The 20,872-nt window shown below is 44.6% G+C and overlaps 1 protein-coding gene across 9 annotated transcripts in view; it reads left to right on the top strand.

The window, feature by feature from the left end:
- Positions 1 to 20,872, top strand: part of STXBP5L (syntaxin binding protein 5L) — a 391,287-nt gene that overhangs the window by 328,816 nt on the left and 41,599 nt on the right. For all 9 annotated transcript variants that reach the window (XM_073617498.1, XM_073617500.1, XM_073617499.1 and 6 more), the window contains one exon: positions 14,393 to 14,563. In XM_073617498.1, coding sequence (XP_073473599.1) covers positions 14,393 to 14,563 — 171 coding nt within the window. The remainder of the gene's footprint in view (positions 1 to 14,392; positions 14,564 to 20,872) is intronic.

The following is a 20,872-nucleotide window of genomic DNA, read 5'->3' as shown; positions in this document are numbered from 1 at the left end:
CTGGCCTTGCAGCTGACCAGTCTGAGTCTGAAGCAGCCCCTGCTGGGCCCAGATCCCCCACTTCATGACAGCATAGTTGGCTTAGTAATTTACTGCTGGGCAGGGGCTCACTGAAGGATTCTCTGGCCTTGCAGCAGGCCACTCTAAGCCCGTATTCAGCCCCTGCTGGGCCCAGACCCCCCACTTAATGACAACATAGTTGGCTTAGTTAATTTACTGCTGGGCAGGGGCTCACTGAAGGATTCTCTGGCCTTGCAGCAGGCCACTCTAAGCCCGTATTCAGCCCCTGCTGGGCCCAGACCCCCCACTTAATGACAACATAGTTGGCTTAGTAATTTACTGCTGGGCAGGGGCTCACTGAAGGATTCTCTGGCCGTGCAGCAGGCCACTCTAAGCCTGTAGGCAGCCCCTGCTGGGCCCAGACCCCCCCCACTTAATGACAGCATAGTTGGCTTAGTAATTTACTGCTGGGCAGGGGCTCACTGAAGGATTCTCTGGCCTTGCAGCAGGCCACTCTAAGCCTGTAGGCAGCCCCTGTTGGGCCCAGACCCCCCCCCTACTTAATGACAGCATAGTTGGCTTAGTAATTTACTGCTGGGCAGGGGCTCATCGATGGATTCTCTGGCCTTGCAGCAGGCCACTTTAAGCCTGTAGGCAGCCCCTGCTGGGCCCAGACTCCAAAATTAATGACAACATATTTGGCTTAGTAATTTACTGCTGGGCAGGGGCTCATCGATGGATTCTCTGGCCTTGCAGCAGGCCACTTTAAGCCTGTAGGCAGCCCCTGCTGGGCCCAGACTCCAAAATTAATGACAACATAGTTGGCTTAGTAATTTACTGCTGGGCAGAAGCACAATGGAGGATCCTCTGGCCCTTAAGCCGGCTAGTCCAAGCCTTCAGGCAGCCCCTTTCAGGCCCAGTCCCACTTCCCCCCCAGCTACTTAGCCATTGAGGCCTGAGCCTGCTATGGGAGTACTGCCTGTACCCCAGTTTCAGCAGCCGTGACTGTAGATACATCACAAAGTGAGGAGAAAGCTCATCAAAGTTAGATTAAATTAACGTTTAGATTAACCATAGCCACACATTTCTCTAACAAAAAAATTTCCCCAACCTCCAGTTCTGGTGACAATTTAGAATTTTGGAATTTCCACCACTTTACGTCCCAAAGGTCACCAAGACCATTGGGAGGCCCAAGTCTGGTATGAAGTACTGCTGGTACCCTAATATCAGCTGCCCTGCCTGTAGATACATCACAATGTGAGAAGAAAGTTCAACAAAGTTAGGGAAATCAACATTTAGATAGCTGTAGCCACCAATTTCTCTAACAGAAGATTTCCGCCAACCTCTTATTCTGGTGACAATTCAAAATTTTGCATTTCCCAGCACTTTAAGGGCTGGTGCACACCACAATTTCTGCATTCTGGATGTGGTTCTGCATGCACGCTTTTGATGGTTCTGGTGCATTTTTGGACCTGTATCTGCCACTATCTGTCGTCAGCCATCCTGCTGTACAGTCCATGGAGAATAATTAGCCTTGCATCGCTATGGCAGTGGATGTCAGGAATCAACAGCAGGGATGGCCAGATCTGCATGGCTACACTCAGGAAACTGGGACCAGACTGTGTATGTTTTAAGTGAGATTTATTTACAGTGAAACAAAATCCATCCAAACACCAACACACAGCAAACATTAAAAAATGTAAGTGAACCAAAAACCCAGTGGCAGAATACCTAACTAATCAACACAATAAACAGAAAGACTAACTAACATCTAACTACAGTATACATATACAATATATACAAAATGGTGAACACAGGAAAGCAGTTGAAAACTGGAGGTGCAGGGAGCAAATGGGAAGAAAGAGCAAAAATGGGATCGGGAACAAGGGAGAGCTGGGCAGCATGGTACAGAGTACAGGACAGGAGCAAGATCATAATTAATGATGAGTAAAATCTGGCAGCAGTAAAACACTAGAGCAAGAGGCACTAGTAGGGGAGGACCTAAATAGCCTCCCAGCAGCCAGCATCAGGTGGAAACTGCTGAGCTGTGAGACACCAGCTGCTCTTTGTTAATATGCTGCTGTATCTCAGACTTTGCGCTGTACAAGTCTTTGTTCCATAGAATATCTTGCACTGACAACAGATGATGCAATGGAAGCAGATGTGTACAGTGCCTTGAAAAAGTATTCATACCCCTTGAAATTTTCCACATTTTACAACCAAAAACATAAATGTATTTTATTGGGATTTAATGTGATAGACCAACACAAAATGGCACATAATTGTGAATTGGAAGGAAATTGATAAATGGTTTTCAACATTTTTTTTACAAATATGTGAAAAGTGTGGCGTGCATTTTGTATTCACCCCCCCCCCCCCCCCCCCCCGAGTCAATACTTTGTAGAACCACCTTTCTCTGCAATTACAGCTGCAAGTCTTTTTTGGGGATGTCTCCACCAGCTTTGCACATCTAGAGAGGGACATTTTTGCCCATTCTTCTATGCAAAATAGCTCAAGCTCTGTCAGATTGGATGGAGAGCATTTGTGATCAGCTAGTCTTGCCACAGATTCTCAATTGGATTCAGGGATGGACTTTGACTGGGTCATGCTAAAGGCCCGTACACACGATCAGACTTTTTGACAACAAACATGCAAATTAGCTGTTTTGGAGCAACATCCGACCTTGTGTACGCAAACTTTTTCTATTTTCATCAGTCTTTTGTTGGCTGTGCGAACGCACAGACTTTGCGGCAACAAAAGTCCGATGGAGCAAAGTCTGATCGTGTGTACACAAAACCATCGGACTTTTGTACAAACTACAGTACGCAGCCACGAGAATGTTTCCAGCGCGATCCTATCGCGCTGGTTCTCTGCGACAGGGTACTGTACATCTCACGCTGGCTGCAATAGGAAAAACACATTTTCCTATTGCAGCGAGCGCAAGGGGGAATTCCCCTCTGGGAGCATACCAGGCCCTTAGGTCTGGTATGGATTTTAAGGGGAACCCCCTACGCCAAAAAAACGGCGTGGGGGTCCCCCCAAAATCCATACTAGACTCTTATCCGAGCACGCAGCCCGGCTGGTCAGGAAGGGGTGGGGATGAGCGAGTGCCCCCCCTCCTGAACCATAACAGGCCGCATGCCCTCAACATGGGGGGTGGGTGCTTTGGGGGAGGGGGGCACCCTGCGGCCCCCCACCCCAAAGCACCTTGTCCCCATGTTGAAGGGCCTCTTCCCAACAACCCTGGCCGCTGGTTGTCAGGGCCTGCGGGTGGGGGGCTTATCGGAATCTGGGAGCCCCTTTAATAAGGGGGCCCCCAGATCCTGACCCCCCACCCTATGTGAATGAGTTTGGGGTACATCGTAGGCAGCTCTGGGGGTCTTTTTCCGACTTCGGGGGTCTCTCTGGCCTCTTCTCCCGGTGTCCGGTTCTTCTGCCGGGCTCCTCCGCTATCTTCTGCTCTTTTGCCGCTCTCTTGCTAGCGGTGGCCTGGTCTTCTTCGTCGTCTTCTTCCCTCTTCTCTTCTTCCGATGTTGACACGACGCTCTCTCCCGCTGTAATGCTGTGTGAGCGCCACGCAATGACTTATATAGGCATGGGGCGTGGTCACCGGGTGATGTCATCTGGTGACCCCGCTCCCTTATGACTTCACAGTCCCAGCATGCCCCCCCGTGTACCAGGCCACATGCGCTCAACATGGGGAGGGTGCTTTGGGGTAGCCCCCCAAAGCACCTTGTGCCCATGTTGATGGGGACAGGGGCCTTATCCCCACAACCCTTGACCGGTGGTTGTGGGGTCTGAAGGCGGAGGGGTTATCGGAATCTGGATGCCCCCTTTAACAAGGGGACCCCCAGATCCCGGTCTCCCCCCCTGTGTGAAATGGTAAAAGGGTACAAATGAACAAAGATTATTGAGGTAACAGAGATTGGCACATCCGCGTTTTCAGAAAGTCCAGTACTGGGCTGGAAGCTTTGTGAACCCTCGGAGCTGTGGCCACCCCGAAGAGCAAAAATCACAAAAAAACCCCCAAAAAATGCCTGATCCCTGAACCTGATATCGGTGCACCTGCCTCCCCCAGCTGCCTATCCTTTCTGGTACCATTTAACTGGTATAACAGCGTATATCTGCTGCACAGAGGATACCCCACATAGAGAGTCCGGTGACATCTGGCCATTCAAGTTTTAAAGACCCATGGCTGGGGATAAGAGCCACAGGCACTTACGATCTCCTTAAACAAGAGATCTAAAAAGCTGGTAAGCGGCATTAATATCACTGGTGGAGGAACTTTCCTGTCGCACTTTATCACATCTCCCATGGTGTTGTGGACGTATGTCACTAATGTTTGTAGGGCTAAGATATCACCACTTGGAAAATCACTATGAATTGCACATTCAGTGGGACTTTTATCCAGTAGCCCATTGGACGGGACTCATATTATATTATATTATATTATAATATATATAGATATATTATAATATATATATATATATATATATATATATATATATATATATATATATATATATATATATATGTGTATATATATATATATATATATATATATTATAATATATATATATATATATATATATTGTATTCATTTGTATGTTTATTTTGCACATTTAACTTGTGATTGCATTTAAATATTCATCTATTAGTGCGACACAAGGAGTTCTATTTTGTTAGATAAATATTCTTTAGGTCACACTTTTTGATCATTAGTATTTAGCGCAGCTTTTTTTCTTATATTACAAATGTACCCCTACCATTTCACAAAAAAAGTGTTAAAATGGTAAAAATGACAAGACACGGCTTGGGACAAGTCATTTATTAAAAAAATAAAAATGTCCCACAAAGTCCATTCTTCTTCTCCTCTCGCTCCGCCGACAGAGCGAAAAAAAAAAAGCCGCACGACCCGCCTCCATGGGAGGCTCCCGCCGTATGACGCGTCTTCGATTTGACAGTTCTTTTATAACTGAGGGCACGGCCACACTATGACGTTCCTCCACGCCATATTTTTTTAAATTTTGGTGCGTGGCCCCCCTTAAAATTCATACCAGACCCCCCCACGCCATTTTTTTAAAAAAATGTTGGCGCGGGGTTCCCCTTAATATCCATACCAGACCTGAAGGGCCTGGTATGGAATTTGGGGGGACCCCCACACATTTTTTTTTTTTTTTAATTTTGGTTCAGGGCTCCCCTTAATATTCATACAGGGCCCAATGTCATTTGTGCAGGGACTGTTCTAAACATGGGAAACATGTGCCACTTGACAGGCGTACTATAGACCAGTGTTTCTCAACTCCAGTCCTCAAGGCGCCCCAACAGATCATGTTTTCAGGATTTCCCTCAGATGAAATGGCTGTGGTAATTACTAAGGCAGTGAAACTGCTCAAATCACCTGTGCAAAATAATGGAAAGCCTAAAAACATGACCTGTTGGGGCGCCTTGAGGACTGGAGTTGAGAAACACTGCTATAGACACCCCCCAGGTACGAAATTTAAAGGAATATTTCACTTTTTTATTGTTTCACTTTAAGCATTATTAAAATCACTGCACCCAAAAAAATGGCGGTTTTTAAAACTTTTTTTTTGCATTGATACATGTCCCCTGGGGCAGGACCCAGGTCCCCAAACACTTTTTATGACAATAACTTGCATATAAGCCTTTAAAATTAGCACTTTTGATTATTCATGTTCGTGTCCCATAGACTTTAACGGTGTTCAGACAAAGTTTTTGCCTGTTCCTATGTTCTGCTGCGAACCGAACCGGGGGGGGGGGGGGGTTCGGCTCATCCCTAATACTGACGCACCAGAAATGTCCTCAGAGACACAATCACTAGACATGTCTCCATGCGAATGCACCAAAAACATGTCTGCAGAGACACGATTAGTACCATACTGACACACAAGAAACATATCCACAGAGACACAATTAGTACCATACTGACACACCAGAAATATGTCCTCAGAGACACAATCACTAGAAGTGTCTCCAGACACGTACAAAAGATCAACAGTCAAGGTGCAAACATGGGTGACCAAAGAAGTCCTCTTGGAAAATGAATTGCCAAACTGAGGCCGCTGCTCCCAATCTCAAAAGACCAAAAGAGAAGAAACATATGAAAAACAAATAGATATATTATATGTAATAATGGAAAATCCATATATAATAATAAATACATTAATGGCAAATAATCAGAGAGTACATGTAGCTGCCAGGGGTTACAAGCATATTCAGAGTAAAAGAAAAATAGCCATACTCTGGATATGTTTGTAACCCCTGGCAGCTAGATGTACTCTCTGATTATTTGCCATTAAAGTATTTATTATTAGATATGGATTTTCCATTACTGCCCAATAACCATCCTTTGGAACAGCGCTCCTCTATTTGTTCTCCAGACACGTAGAACCATGCAAATGCACCAATACATGTCTGCAGAGACACAATCAGTGCCATACTGACACACCAGAAACATGACCACAGAGACACAATCTGTACCATACTGACACTCCAGAAACATGACTCCAGACACGTAGTACCATGCGAATAAACCAAAAACATGTCCGCAGAGACACAATCAGTGCCATAGATAGTGGCATTTACATTCCAAAGGACAACACATGTAAGACCATCCATTCTCCATTAACATCAGTCACAAGCCAGATTGTTCAGCCAGCACTCAGCATATTATCGCTCAGGCAGCTATTTAGGATGCAGCACCAGATCAGCTTCAGCAACTAGCCTAAAAACGAGGGTGCACACAGAATGCCCACCCACCTGCCTGCTACGGGGGCACAACAGTACATCATGTAGTGAATGCTGTCTAATTACATGCTAGGAGGCAGAAGGTGGGACTAAGAACAGCAGAGATGATTGCTGTTTTACAGCCACCAGATGAATGAGTAGTACTGGGACAGCAGCACTTGCTTTTAGTGCTGATGTACCACTACTACTTATGCTTTTATCAGACTGTCAGAATGACATGAGAGGGACGTATGTGTAATTTGGTAATTCTTTGCCTAGATACTTTGATATTATGTTCAGGACCCCAAAATGTTCTCCCCCCCGTAGGGGATTTCTTGTTGCATTTAGCAGAGACAACATATCGGTGGAGCAATTTATCCTCAAAGGTTACAGCAGAAGCATGGAAGGCATCCAGGTTGTTCCTTCAGCAATTTCCCCTAACCAGCTCAACTCCCCTGTCCCAGCAATGTGTCAGAAGTTTAGCTCACCTGCTTTCTTCGCAGAAGTGACCTAGTAGCTCAGCTTCCTCTGCTGTCCCCCTACAAGCAGTTCAACTACCCTTGCTCCCCTCTCCTAGAAGTGATTTAGCAACTTTCCCTCCCAACTGTGACAAAGCAGCTAAGCCTACCCTGCTCCCCCATTCAAGCAATGGCTTAGCAGCTCAGCTCACCTTCTTCCCACTTTAAGCAGTGACTCTGCAAATCAGCTCACCCTTCCCTCCTCCCAGCAGTGACCCATCAGCTCAGCTCACCCTGCTTCTCTCCCAGCAGCGACTCTGCAGCTCAGCTCACTCTGCCCTTCTCCTAGTAGTGAGACTGCAGCTCAGCTCACCCTGCTCCTCCCAGCAGTGACTCTGCAGCTCAGCTCACCCTGCCCCTCTCCCAGCAGTGACCCAGCAGCTCAGCTCACCCCGCCCCTCTCACAGCAGTGACTCAGCAGCTCAGCTCACCCTGCCCCCCTCCCAACAGCTCAGCTCACCCTGCCCCTCTACCAACAGTGACCTAGCAGCTCAGCTCACCCTGTCCCTCTCCCAGCAGTGACTCAGCAGCTCAGCTCACCCTGCCTCTCTCCCAGCAGTGACTCAGCAGCTCAGCTCACTCTGCCTCTCTCCCAGCAGTGACTCTGCAGCTCAGGTCACCCTGCCTCTCTCCCAGCAGTGACTTTGCAGCTCAGCTCACCCTGCCCCTCTCCTAGTAGTGACTCTGCAGCTCAGCTTACCCTGCTCCTCCCAGCAGTGACTCTGCAGTTCAGCTCACCCTGCCTCTCTCCCAGCAGCGACTCTGCAGCTCAGCTCACCCTGCCCTTCTCCTAGTAGTGAGACTGCAGCTCAGCTCACCCTGCTCCTTCCAGCAGTGACTCTGCAGCTTAGCTCACCCTGCCCCTCTCCCAGCAGTGACCCAGCATGCTGGGTCAGCTCACCATGCCCCTTTCCCAGCAGTGACCCAGCAGCTTAGCTCACCTTGCTCGTGCTCAGAACAGTGACATAGCAGCCTTTCAGCCTTCTAATCTCTAGTGTAAACACAGAGAAGGAGCTTTTAGGAGAGTAGAGCAGGAAGAGCAGTGCTGCTGAGAGAACTACTTCAGTGATGTCAGTGCTTTCTGCTGTGGATGTAAAAAGCTCCACAATATCTTTAACTACAGAGGGCATTGTGGGTCTGTTTTAAAGTTAACTTACTGCTTGTTATAAATATGTAAATACTTTACTGTCCGTAGCATGGCCACAAGATAACGTTAAGCTTCTCTCAGACATCCAAATAGCAGTTATCGAGGGATGTACAATCCTACTGCTGATCTCTCTAATAAAGCTAATGGTGCAAACATTAACATTTGCCTTAGCTGTGGAGGAGGGAGGTGGACCTTTCAGTCCTGGCTTATCTTAGAGGAAATCAATATCAATCAGCTAGCAGTAGTGCGATGGTCCAGCCCAGCATGTCATGGTGTGGTCTGGGAGATTCTTTTGTCTTGTGACCTCTGAGCTTCTCAGCTTCTCGTTTCTTACTCCCTTGATCACACTGTCCCTTTGTTAGAGATGACCTAAACAAGTCTTTAAAGGTATTTGCAGCTTTATTCTAAGACAACACAAGTTACAGCACAGAAGAATAACATTTCTGGTACAAATATTTTTTTATTATTTAAGAGAATAACAATGAAGCATCAAATCCACCCAGGAGAAGCAGACCCACACCATAATCCCCCCTCCACCAAATGACTTGGACCAGTGTACAAAGCAAGGTCCATAAAGACATGGATGAGCGAGTTTGGGGTGGAGGAACTTGACTGGCCTTGAGTCCTGACCTCAACCCGATAGAACACCTTTGGGATGAATTAGAGTGGAGACTGGGAGCCAGACCTTCTTGTCCAACATATACCTGACCCCACGAATGTGCTTCTGGAGGAATGGTACAACATTCCCATAGACACACTCCTAAACCTTGTGGACAGCCTTCCCAGAAGAGTTGAAGCTGTTAAAGCTGCAAAGGGTGGGCCAACTCAATATTGAACCCTACAGACTAAGACTGGGATGCCATTAAAATTCATGTGCGTGTAAAGGCAGGCGTCCCAATAAGTACCTGTAATAAATAAATAAGACAATACTTTGCTTCTCCTGTGCTTGGCTCCTAGGCCTCAAGGCTAATCACCACTACAGGAGCCAGAGGAACTGTTGTCTGGTTTCTGTAAAGTGCAGCAAAAAAATACAAAATGGTACAGATCTGGGGCGTACAATGCTGGATCAGGGTGGGCCAACTCAATATTTGAACCCTACAGACTCGTTCAAACCAATTTTCGAAAAACGAACATTCGGCCGTGAGAGCAAACGATAGTGCCATCATGTAATGACCAATAAATCGTAGACATAAGTTAATCAATTTTTTGTTTGTTTTTTTTTCCACATATACCTAGTGTAAACAGTTTGGACGGGAAACACATTAACCTTTCAATTTATCGTTCGTTCGGCAGAAAATTTCCAAACTTGTCCTTTTGTCTTTTCGGCTCAAATGTCCCAACTGATTACCAATTTGTGCCCATTAACTGGCCGAAAAATATAGTGTATGGCCAGCATAAGACTGGGATGCCATTAAAGTTCATGTGCATGTAAAGGCAGGCGTCCCAATACTTTTGAGAGTATAATGTTTGTGCAATGTGCAAACATATATTGTAAATACATATAAAGTACTCTAATACAGTGTCAGAATTCTCACTGTGCAGACACCATTCACATAAATAAATGAAATAAAATATATAAAGTGTCTCTTATACAGGTGCTTAAATAATAGTCCCTCTTGCGCAGATTGTCCAAATCTTCCAACAGGTGCCCTTCTGTCTTTGTACAAACACACCACATGCTTCTGGATGTGCTCTCACCTTATAAGTTGGATATAGGAGGTCAGTATAGCATAAACAGCGTATAGAGTGCAATCATTTCTCCCCCCACGATCAGCCTCTCAGTCAAAGTCGTAGCTTGAAGCTTGTGGGCCCCGATGCAAAAGTTGACCTGGGCCCCTCCCCACTACCACCCACAGGCCCGGACTTGGACAAAAAATAGGCCCAGGCATTTTGGAATGAGCAGTCCATGACATGTTAACTGGACCCTTCCCCACTCTCCACCCTGGTGGCTCCACGGGAGAGGGGGAACCTGGCAGAGGTGCGGGGGGCGAGAAGGACTGGGAAAGAGCGCGGGGGGAAGAGAGCACAGGGAAGAACCTTGAGAACATGGGGTGGGGCGAGAGCACAGGGGGGCTGGAGAGCACTGTGGGGGGAGGCCGAGAGCATGAGGGGAGGCCGGAGAGCAGAGGGGCGAGGCAGAGAACACAGGGAGGAATAGGAGAGCACAAAGGGGCCGGAGAGCATGTGGGAGGTTGGAGAGCACAGGGTGTGGGGGTTAAAGAGCACAGGGGGGAAAAAAAAACACAGGATGGGGCAGAGAGCACAGGGAGAGCAGGGTGGTAGAGAGCACTTGGGGGGGCTGGAGAGCACAGGGGGAGGCAGAGATCCCTGGGGGGGCTGGAGAGCACTGGGGGGGCTGCAGAAAGCACTGGGGGAGAGGCGGAGGGCAGCGTAGAGCACAGGGGGGAGGTGGAGAGCACTGGGGGGGAGAGGCGGAGAGCACAGGAGGGCTGGAGAGCACTGGGGAGAGGCGGAGGGCACAGAGAGAGGTGGAGCACACAGGGGGAAGTGGAGAGCACTGGGGGTTGGAGAGCACTGGGGGAGGGGCAAGGGGCAGCGGAGAGCATGGGGGGAGGTGGAGAGCACAGGGGAAGGGGGCAGCGGAGAGCACAGGGGGAGGTGGAGAGCACTGGGGGAGAGGCAGAGGGCACAGGGGGGGAGCAGAGAGCACAGTGGGGCAGCGGAGAGCACAGGGGGAGGTGGAGAGCACAGGGGAGAGGTGGAGAACACAGGGGGCAGCGGAGAGCATGGGGGAGGTGGAGAGCACAGGGGGGCTGGATAGCACTGGGGGGACTGGAGAACACGGGGGGAGAGGTGTAGGGTACAGGGGGGCAGTGGAGAGCATGGGGGCAGATAGAGAGCACAGGGGGAGGCGGCAGGCACTGGGGAAGCAGAGAGCACTGGGGGTGCTGGAGATCACTGGGGGTGCTGGAGAGCACGGGGGGGGGGGGGGCTGGAGAGCATGAAGGGAGGTGGAGAGCACTGGGGGGGGGGCTAGAGGGCACAGGGAGGGCAGCAGGATAAGAGGAGCGGCGTGGGTGGCTGCATATAGAAGAATCATTCTCTCCATCTTCCTCCCGCAGTCTCTGAAAGCCTGCGAGAGAGAGAGGAGCAGAAGCAGGCATTTAGAGACTGCGGGAGGAAGATGGAGAGCATGATTCTTCTATATGCAACCACCCCACCACTCCTCCCATCCAGGTTACAGGGGACCCCACTCATGTTCTCTCTGATCCGGCTCCATGGTGTCTGCAGCAGGTGTCTCATCTAGCTCCTCCCCCTTTGTGGCAACGCCCCCTGGCACAGATCTCCTGTGTAACTCTAAACTAGACTCTCTAAAGGATTTTAAAGCATCGCCTAAGGATAATTTTATGTACCATAGCTTGTCGCCAATCCGCGGGCGTTCACAAAGCATGACATGCTATTTACTCGGCGTGACATCATCTTTTATATTTTACAAAAAAATTGTGTATTATATTGTGTTTGTGCGCACTAAATGTCAATAATGACTTACGGACCGCCCGCCGTCATTATACGTCGGCTGTTTGACGTTATACCATGGTTATGGCAGCAGATATTTTTTTTAAACATCGGGCGGTCCGCTTTCAGATAAGAGTGGTCTCTGCAGCAGATTTGTCGCGAGATCACTTTTATTAGTGGCGGGAGAGATGCCCCCCTCCTACTTCCGCCGCTCCCCGGTGGTCTCCGCCGCTTACCGGAGCCGTCGGTAGCGGCGGAGACGATCGGGTCCTTTCCTCTGCTAGGCATGGAGTCGAGTGAGGGAAAGATGGCCCCCACTCGGCTCCATACTATTGGATGACGGAAGCGATGTCAAACGTCACTTCTGCCCAATTGTCTTTTTGACCCAAGATCTCACATTTAAGAGGTCCTGTCATGTTTTTTTTCTATTACAAGGGATGTTTACATCCCTTGTAATAGGAATAAAAGTGACCCAAAATTGTTTTTTTTAAATGGACAGTGTAAAAATAAAAAGTAAAATAAATAAGAAAAAAAAAATTTAAATCGGCGCCTCGTCCCGCTGAGTTCGCACACAGAAGCGAGCGCATACGTAAGTCACGCCCACATATGAAAACGGTGTTCAAACCACACATGTGAGGTATCGCCGCGATCGTTAGAGCGAGAGCAATAATTCTAGCATTAGACCTCCTCGGTAACTCAAAACTGGTGACCTGTAGAAATTTATAAACGTTGCCGATGGGGATTTTTAAGTGCCAAAGTTTGTCGCCATTCCATGAGCGGGCGCAATTTTGAAGCGCTACATGTTGGGTATCAATTTACTGGGTGTAACATTATCTTTCACAAAGTTTTAAAAAAATTTGGGCTAATTTTACTATTTTCTTATTTTTCAATTCAAAAAAGTCTATTTTTTCCAAAAATAATTGCGTTTGTAAGACCGCTGATTTTAACTTGTAAACACTGAGTCTGAAAAATAGGCCTGGTCCTTAAGCAGTTAAAGTGTCTTTTTTCCCAAAAAATAAAAAATTTGCATTCTAAAAAAATCTGCTGCGCAAATACTGTGTGACATAAAAACTTGCAATGCCCACCATTTTATTCTCTAGGGCCTCTGCTTAAAAAAAATATAGACTGTCTAGGGGTTCTAAGTAATTTTCCAGCAAAAAATTATGTTTTTTTTACATGTATGAGATAATTGTCAGAATTGGCCTGGGTGGCAAGTGGTTAAATCTCTTCCTGGAGTGCTTCCTTAGTAGCATATTGGTAGTTAGTACTAACTCTTAAAAAAGCCGAGTTTAATGTGGTTTAACACCCACTAAAGGCCACCGATCTTTCAAGAATACACCAGCCACTGATGTTGCAGGATCAGGGATGATCAGGGCCGGGACAAAAGGGGTGGGCGGCTGCCCTGGGCGCAATAGTTTACTGTAGGGATAGGGGCACTTTCCATCTGTTAGGGTCCTTTCACACGGGCAGTACGCCCGGCGGACTCCGCTCTGCTCAGCAGGGGATCGCTCCACTGATCAGGCGGATGACAGGTCCGTCTCCGCTCACTGTGCAGAGACGGACCTTTCAGATCCCCACTCTGGGGAGATCGGATAAAAACAGACCGCCTATCCGTTCTCATCTGATCCCATCTGATCCGCCAAAATAGGAAAATAGGGCCACCATCCATCTGGATTTCATGGACAGGATCGGATCAGATAGCAGCGGGTGTCAGCGGACATGTCACTGCTGATATCCGCCTCTCCATAGGAGTAAATGGAGGATCCGATCAGGTCCGCCTGAAAAACTGGCGGGTGGACCCGATCAGAAAGCCCGTGTGAAAGGGGCCTCACAAGGCTGACAGGAGTAGTGGGAGCAACATCACTACTCCTGTCAGCCTAGTGCTGGGAGCGACGAGAAGAGAAGCGGAAAGCGGTGCGGGCTGTGTTCTCCTCCTGCCAGTATTCAGAAGACGGCAGCGGTAATCACAGACATACAGAAACTCAGCACTGGCAGGAGGGGGGAGAGAGAGCACAGTCCACAGCCGAGCGCAGAAGTGTCCAGGAGAGTGACGGAAGTAGAGAAAAGAACAGGGAGGAGGCAGGGCTGTGCTCTCTCTCTCCCACCAGCTCCTCCCTTCTGTCGGTGCTTCTGTAGCCTGTAAACACACCTCCCAGCTTCTGCCCGCAGGTGCCCTGACAGCTCGGGACCGTCTCTTCTGTTATCTTACACCCCCGGCCCCCTCCTGCCCACACTGGGGGTGCAGTTTGGCATCTTTGCCCTGGGCATGGGATGACCTTGTCCCGGCACTGGGGGGTAATGTTAACAACATGGATATGCAGTAAAACCCTGACTCGCTACAAGTACAGGATTGTGTGGAGAGCATCGGCTTTGCTATTATTTCTGGATGAGTGTTAGGGTACATTCTCATTTTAACTGCTCCCCAACTGTCATATGTTTGAGGTATCGGGGTTGCCTTTACTCCTACCAGCTCCCTTGTGACTTGCGCCTCTGTTTTTTCCAGATCACGTGAATGGCCACTGTACGAGTCCAACATCGCAGACCTGCAGTTCAGGCAAACGCATCTCCAGCGCCGATGCAGCGAAGTCCAACAGGAGGGGTCCCGGAAGACCACCTTTCCGGAAAGCCCAGTCTGCGGCATGCATGGAGATAACACTTCCCGTCACCAATGAAGGTAAGGACATGTGTGATGGTGACCCTCTGTGCAGAGGTGATCCGAGGAACTCACACAACCTGATATCTCGTGTGGATGGGGCACGGATTACATCTGTATAGACAAGCACCCTTTGTGTAATAGCCAAAAAAGTTATTGGTAACCTTGGATCCCGTGCCTAGATATTCTTACTCACAATGGTATCACTGTGTTTTAAAGGACAACTGTATGTTTGGTACAAATTGAAGGCACGCCTTCCTCCTCCAGAGTGCAGCCTATCTGGTCCAATACTTACCTCTGCCCCATTCCAGCGATCATCAACATGTAGCCATACTCAAAACCACACAGCCTTGCTTTTGCAAGTGTTACATAGTTATATAGTAGGTGAGGTTGAAAAAAGACACGAGTCCAACAAGTCCAACCAGTGTTCCCATTGGTTTCTCTTTATCCATAACATGCTCGCCATGTGTCAGGCTGGCTTCTGCTACTTACGGGCAGCTCTTTTCTTCCAGTGCTCAGAGCTGCTCAGCTGTTGGTTAATTACCAGCCACTCATTTCCACAGTGACTCACCTGGTTACCATGAACCTGCCTCATTAGTCCAGCCTACAGCCAGCTCCTTTTGGCTATTTAAGCAGCTTAGCTCATTTTCTCCTCGCCCTTGCGTGGTCATCATCTCCAGTGTGTTCCTGTGTATGACTTGGCCTGGCTGATATCTCTTCCATTACCTGTTCCTGATTTTAGTTCGCTGACTCCTGGCTTTCTGATCCCGGCTCGTCTGGTTACCCGCTTTGGCTTCCAAACCCTGGCTACAGTTTTTGGCTACGTTCCTGAACTGTGTTATTTTTTGCTATTTCAGGTGTGATTTTTACTGCACATTCTGTCTCCGCCTGATTTATGGTTCCTAATAGACATGTGCAATTTGTTTAGTTCCGAATTCCTTTTTTAAACGAGTTTTGACAAATTCGTTAATTCTGAAATGTCCAAATTTTTCAATTTCTGAATTTTCGGAAATTCAGATGTTCGGAAATTCTAATAATCAAAATTTCAAAAATGGAAATGAGGAAATTAGAAAATTCGGAAATGTGGAAATTCGGAAATGTGGAAATTTGAAAATCCGAACATAAGAATAAAAATCTGAAAATTTAAAAGAATGAAAATCCGAAAATTTGAAAACAACGAAAATCTGAAATAACCAACTAATAATAACTATTAAATTATAGGTATTGGAATTTCCTTTCAAATTTGGCTGTTAGTGAGAGTAACGAGTACGAATTTATCCGAAGTTACGAATTATCTGAAATAACGAATTCCGTATCTAAAAGAATGGAATGTAACGATCTAATAATAATAAATAACAATAATAATAATAATAAAACATTATTATTTATTATTAATTTGTTCCATTCCATTTGTTTAGATGTGGCATTCGTTATTTCAGATAATTTGTAACTTCAGATAAATTTGTATTCGTTACATTCACAAACAGCCAAATTTGAAAGGAAATTCCAACACCTATAATTTAATAGTTAGATATTATTATTTAGTTATTATTTCAAATTTTACTGATTTTATTTCTATTTTTCAGATTTTCGAATTATCGGATTTTTTAATTTTTGAATTCCGAAAATACGGAATTCGAAAATTCGGAATTCGGAAATTTGAAAATTCGGAAATTTGGAAATTCAAAATTTGAAAATTTGGAAATTCGAAATTTGAAAATTTGGAAATTCGGGAATTTGAAAATTTGAAAAATCAGAAATTGAAAAATTCGGAAATTTGGAAATTTGAAAATTTAAAAATTCGCAAGTTTGAAAATTCGGAAATTTGAAAATTCGGAATTCGGAAATTCCAAATTTTCGAATTTCCGAAAAAAGCAAAAAAATAATGAAACGAAAACGAACAAATTTTTTGTCAGTGCACATGTCTATTAAATAGCCAAAAGGGGCTGGCTGTAGGCTGGACTGATGAAGCAGGTTAATGGTAACCAGACGAGTCACTGTGGAAACGAGCGGCTGGTAATTAACCTACAGCTGAGCAGCTCAGAGCAATGGAAGAAAAGAGCTGCCCGTAAGTAGCAGAAGCCAGCCCTGACACCATGGGCCCCATAAATTTATACAGGGGAAGACTGCCACATGTAAATTCCCCCCTCCCCCAACAAGGATTGAATGGGGCCATGGCACATGAGGACATGAGGAGGATTTGGTGGGGATGCTTTTGAAGGAAATGCTACCTGGTTTCAGCCACCCAGTAAAGATCTCTGGAACAGAGCAGAGGTAAGTATCCGACTGGGTGGGCTGCAGTCAAGAGATGGAGCTTTTCCTTAAAGGATGACTTCTATCAAAGGTACAGTTGTCCTGTAAAGTAGGAGGCATGATTGTATGTCACCAGAATAGTACTCTGTGTATGGACTTCTGTAGGTGGCATGACCCTGTGTCACTTATCACTTCCTGTTCAGATAGATGTAAATGGCATGACCTTGTGTCACACGGATAGCACTTTGTGTTTTTTTGGATACATGTAGATGTCATGATCCTGTAGTAGCACTTTTGTGTTTTTGGATACATGTAGATGGCATGACTTTGTCTTGTAGTATTAGCACCTTTATGTTTAGATACATATAGATGGTCTGACTTCTGTTAGTTGTGGGATCTCTCTGTGTTGTCCATAGACCGTGGTGTAGTTTGTAGATGAAGTCTCCTTGCTGTTAGGGGACAGATTCTGAACCTGGGTGTTCGATGATAACAGAAGCCAAATGTCATAGTGTCACCTGCTATAAAAACCACAGAGTATGCGGCACAATCACAGACGTGCACAAACACAGTATCCCTATGAAGTCCTATAGCATGGTGCTAAATGGAATAAAAAAAAAAGTCTATGCTAATGAAAAAAGTTCATAACAAAAGTGGAATGAGCCAAAGGTTTGACAAAGGAGGTGATTGACGCTCCGAAACAAGTTACCTAGGCAACGGGTCGTTCCTGGGTGTGACGTCACTTCCACGCTCCACGCTGGTTCCAGACGTCCTTCCACCACAGCTGACGAGTGGCACTCTGGCTCATCCATCAATGTGTTTCTGCTACTGCTGGTGGCGTCCCGGATCACGCTCATGGGACGGGGGGCACTTTGACCTTTTCAACTTGGGTTCTAAAGGACCTTATCTGTTCTCCAGGTTCTGAACTGTCTGTAGTTCCCTTAACTCGTCTCCCGCCGTCTCTTGTGGAACTACAAGACCCAACATCTTGCTGGCAGGATAGGTTGGAATTAGTATTTCCACAAAACAGCTGGGAAACCTTTTAAGTGTGTCCAAACACAGGAACAAAAATGTAATATATTCCAGCTTATTAGTCCTTAGGTGTGGTAGCTGCGTTATATTTTTTTAAGGCCAAGTATATTTTAGTTTCCAGTAATTTCTGGGGGGTAAATTTCAGGTAATGCATATCAAACAAATACTAATGTCTAATAGAATGATTATCCGTCAATAGGGATGGGCTCGTGCGTGTTCAGATCGAAGCCGTCACTGCACACTGCCAATCATAGGCAGTGAGGCATTTCCCAACCGGCAGCTGCACATACGCACCCTGCCTATGATTGGTGGTAGACATGTGCACTGACAAAAAATTTGTTTGTTTTTGTTTCATTCGTTTTTTTGCTTTTTTCGGAAATTTGAAAATTTGAAATTTGGAAATTCGGAAATCCAAACATTCGGATTTTCACATTTCCGAATTTTCAAATTTTTGAATTTTAAAATTTTCAAAATTCGGAAATTCAAAATTTGGAAATTCAAAAATCCGAAAATCTGAAAAAAAAGAAAGAAAATCAGTAAAATTTGAAATAATAACTAACTAATAATAACTAACTTTTAAATTATAGGTATTGGAATTTCCTTTCAAATTTTGTGAACGTAACAAATACAAATTTACCTGAAGTTAGGAATTATCCGAAATAACGAATGCCGCATCTAAACAAATGGAATGGAACAAATTAATTATAAATAATAATAATAAAAAGGTCTTATTATTATTATTGTTATTTATTATTATTAGATTGTTACGTTCCATTTGTTTAGATACGGCATTTGTTATTTCAGATAATTCGTAACTTTGGATAAATTCGTACTCGTTACATTCACTAACAGCCAAATTTGAAAGGAAATTCCAATACTATAATTTAATAGTTATTATTAGTTAGTTATTATTTCAGATTTTTGGGTTTTCAAATGTTTGGATTTTCAGTCTTTTGAATTTACAGATTATGATTCTTATTTTCGGATTTTCAAATTTCCAAATTTTAGAATTTTCTAATTTCCAAATTTTTGTATTTCCGAAATTTAGAATTTCTGAAATTTTGAATTAACAAATTCGAATTTTCCAATTTTCGAATTTCCGAAATTTCCAATTTCTGAAATTTCCAATTTTCGAATTTCTGAAATTCAGAATTTTCGAATTTCTGAAATTCAGAATTTTCGAATTTCTGAAATTTAGAATTTTCGAAGTGCAGTTAAGGAAGAAGAAAAGGAAAGGAAAAAGGGTATAGTACAGTAAGGTGTTTGGTGCGATGATGAAACTCTAAGCGTGGACTCTAGAAGCTCCTTTAGACTCTACAAGTGCCCTATCAGGTAGTTAGTCTAAGTTTCCCAGATCTTTTTCGAACTGTGGAATTTTATCAAATACAAACAAATACAAAAGAGATCAATTTCCACATGTATCGCAAAGCTTCTAAAATTGAGGGGGGGGTGCCCAGTAGGGCCTCTTGTGGATTCTTTTTAACGATTGTGTCCGTTAGCAAGTAGAGAAAATGATATACCCTTATCCAGAATCTAAAGGCTTTTGGGCACTCCCACCAAACACAGAGGAATGAACATTCTTGGGAGCATTCTTGTGGAGAGGCTCCCAGGATGTAGGAGGCCAGTTTTGTTGGGACCAAATACCATCGGAGTAGTACTTTGTAATTTTCCTCTATAAGTGAGGTATTAATATATGTTCTGGATGCATTGCCCGCTAGTTTGTGCCAATCCTCAAGATCCAACTCCACTTGCAGGTCCTGTTCCCATTTTAGCATATAACGTTGTTTAGAAGAAGATAATAGCATTGAGTAAATTCGGAAATTCAAAAAATTTCGGAAATTCGACATTTCGGAAATTGGAAGATTGGAAATTTCGGAAAGTCGAAATTTCGGAAAGTCGAAATTTTGGAAATTGGAAAATTTGGAAGTTCGGAAATTCAGAAGTTCAGATATTAGAAATTTTGGAAATTCAAAATTAGGAATTTCGGAAATTTTAAAATTCTAAAATTTGGAAATTTGAAAATCCGAAAATAAGAATGAAAATCTCAAAATTCAAAAGAATGAAAATTCGAAAACCCGGAAATCTGAAATAATAACTAACTAATAATAACTATTAAATTATAGGTATTGGAATTAACTTTCAAATTTGGCTGTTAGTGAACGTAACGATTACGAATTTATCCGAAGTTAAAATTATCTGAAATAACGAATGCCGTATCTAAAAGAATGGAACGTAACGATCTAATAATAATAATAATAATAAAACCTTTTTATTATAATTATTTATTATTAATTTGTTCCGTTCCATTTGTTTAGATGCGGCATTCGTTATTTCGGATAATTCGTAACTTCAGATAAATTCATATTCGTTACATTCACAGACAGCCAAATTTGGAAGGAAATTCCAGTACCTATAATTTAATAGTTATTATAAGTTAGTTATTTTTTCAAATTTTACTGATTTTCTTTCTTTTTTTCAGATTTTCGAATTTTTGAATTTCCAAATTTTTGAATTTCGAAAATTCTGAAATTTGGAAATTCGGAATTCGAAAATTCTGAAATTCTGAAATTTGAAAATGTTATAAATTCAGAAATCCAAAAATTTGAAAATCTGAAAATTTCTACATTTCCGAAAAAAGCAAAAAAGCGAAGGAAACGAAAACGAACAAATTTTTTTGTCAGTGCACGTCTAGTTGTTTATCACAAGTTCTACATACACATATTTAGCAGTCAGACTAGCAATATCCCCTAGTCGTTGTATCGACTGTAAGAAATGAAGCAGTTGTGTATAACGATAGACCTCCGTGTCAGGGAATTGGTGTCTCTCCTGTAATAATAATTGGAGACTGAGTACATTTTCTGCAAGTACAGAGTAATAATAATAATACCGATTGATCCGGTTAGAAATGCAGTGTCTTTGTCTTTGTCACTTCTTGTGAACTGAACCAGCATTGCAAACAATATTATCAGCATTCTCAGCTTCCTCAGAGAGGGAGAAATGTTTGTATTCCAAATCTTAAGAGCAGCCTAAAATGACAACGCAGCTACC

The sequence above is a fragment of the Aquarana catesbeiana genome, linkage group LG02 (assembly GCF_042186555.1).
Source record: "Aquarana catesbeiana isolate 2022-GZ linkage group LG02, ASM4218655v1, whole genome shotgun sequence".
In the NCBI taxonomy this organism is placed as follows: Eukaryota; Metazoa; Chordata; class Amphibia; order Anura; family Ranidae; genus Aquarana; species Aquarana catesbeiana.
Note: the sequence above shows the minus strand (reverse complement) of the source record. Positions and strands in the feature narration are given on the sequence as shown.